The 2,064-nt window shown below is 50.3% G+C and overlaps 1 protein-coding gene across 1 annotated transcript in view; it reads right to left on the bottom strand.

The window, feature by feature from the left end:
• Positions 1-495: 495 nt before the first annotated feature.
• VAV1 (vav guanine nucleotide exchange factor 1) overlaps positions 496-2,064 on the bottom strand; it is a gene marked incomplete at its 5' end in the record, with an annotated part of 52,087 nt that continues 50,518 nt past the window's right edge. Inside the window, one exon of the mRNA XM_015413055.1 lies at positions 496-675. Within this exon, the coding sequence (XP_015268541.1) occupies positions 622-675 (54 nt within the window). The remainder of the gene's footprint in view (positions 676-2,064) is intronic.

Consider the following 2,064-nt stretch of genomic DNA (forward strand, 5'->3'; position numbering starts at 1 on the left):
TAGCATAACTCATTAGCATATGCCACACCCCCTGACATCACCGGAAGTGTGTCAGAAGGCAACACCCACCGCTCTGGCTCCACTGGACTGTTTTGGATTGCTAGCTATCGGGGGGTGGGGGAGACACGCAGATCTGTCCTGGCAGAGGAGGGAGAGCTTGTACCTGAACAGAACGTGGTCTTAAAAACACTGGACTGTTTTGGACCGGGGGGTGGGGTGGGGGCTCTGCAACTTACCTGGCTGCTTCTTGCTCCGACTGAGGGCTGCTGGGAGCAGGGGGCGGGGCTTGTTGCATGTGCCCGCCCCCTGGGCTCTTTACTGCCGGAGCTCCGCTCCTGTGCGCGCCCGCAGGAAATGACCCCTGGTTTTGACCTCCCCATAAAGGTGAAGTTTGCTGTTTGGGATGGACTGGACAGAGATGGATTCACAGGCATGCTCTTATTCCACTCCATTTATTTGACATAAGGAATGAGAGAAAAACGATGAAGAGGCGGAGCGGGGGTGGAAGATAGTTCATAAATAACAGTAGTCTCTGCACACAAATGACTCCTGGAGGTAAAGAGAAACTGATTCTGTTGGCTGTTCCAGGAGGCATCAGAATTTTCAATGTGGGCTGTGTCCTCAACAATACTCCGAATAATCCTCCTCCACATAATTTGCTGGGAACCAGCCAACCTGTAGAAAAACACATCAAAGCAAAGAATTATTAGAGTCTTCCCAGATGAGAACATCTCTAAGAGGGAAACCTTGTGGGTTTGTACTGAAAGATGCTTAGACCCATTCTGCTGATGCAGCTTCAAGGCTTGTCCAAGGAACAGAATTGTTGGCAGATGCCCGGGATGGTCCCTTCGCCCTGGACTCCGGGCTCAGGATCCTGGAATTTGCAGCCACGATATAAGCTCAGGGAAGGCGTGTCTCTTTTTAGTAACTGCCCTGCATCATACAGCTGCAACAGAGATATTATGGCATAGGCTAGGTTAGGGGTCCTCTCCCCACCGTGACATGACATGGTGGGTGCAGCCACAAAACGGCCGCCACAAAAGAACTGCCGCCAGAGGCAAAGCCAACCATAAAACAGCCGCCACAGTTCACACAGAGAAGATTCTTGTGCTGTGTCATGTAACAGGCCTATACGTGTGTACGTGTTAGCATGAATAAGGCAGCAGTAAGTTGTAGCAGAACCACCTGTATGAAATAGGTTAACTATGGACAGCAAACACCTGTGACCTATAATCAGTTGTAACATTCCATGCAGCTGTGAACTGTCAACTTTAACTGTGACTAGCCAAGATCTTGATAGCTCATGATCTAGAGTCACCACGTGTTGGGTAGCAATTACCTCTAATTGTCTGACACCTGAGCTACTATTTAAGGGGAATAGCTCAGATCCAACAAAAGAGCCAGGGAGGCTAAAGGAAGGCCGGAGGCTGTGTCAGATATTGGTGCATCAGTTCAAGTTATGCTGGGAGAAGGCCGGGATTTATGCAAGAGGATTCCACCACCCTTTCAAGCGAGTGCATGGTAACCTGGGACTGGGACCATACCAGAGAAAAGAGGAGAAGCTGTTCCTGGCAAGAACCCAAGCCTATTAGTGCTGCAGTGAGCTCTGAGCTCAAGGTTATGTATGTATGTAGTTAATAAGATAAGGTTTCTTTGTTTTGTTTGTGCTCTGTATATTTGTTCTTTCCCCTACTTGAACCTTTTGGTTATATTTTCCTTTTAATAAATACTTTTATACTGGACGGAGTCTCTAGCCCAGGGGTGGCTAACAAGTTCGACAAAAAGAGCCAAAATTTTAAACTGTGAGAGTCAGAGAGCCACACCACGCAGTGACCTGCCAAAACAGACAAACACTCACACAAAAGCATATACTTTTAACAATGACGCCCCGAGGAACTCCCCACACCCTGACCTACCGGCCGACGCCAGCGCCGAAGACCGGGAGAGGGAGGCAGCGCCCCAACGCCGAACCTCCCCAGAAGATGCCCGGCTGCACGAGATGACCGCAGGACGCGCTCGGGCGCGGGGGCGAGAGCCCCGGCCCGAGACGCGTGACAGAAGCTG

This window comes from Gekko japonicus, unplaced genomic scaffold (genome assembly GCF_001447785.1).
Source record: "Gekko japonicus isolate JY-2015 unplaced genomic scaffold, Gekko_japonicus_V1.1 scaffold2661, whole genome shotgun sequence".
NCBI classification, from domain to species: Eukaryota; Metazoa; Chordata; class Lepidosauria; order Squamata; family Gekkonidae; genus Gekko; species Gekko japonicus.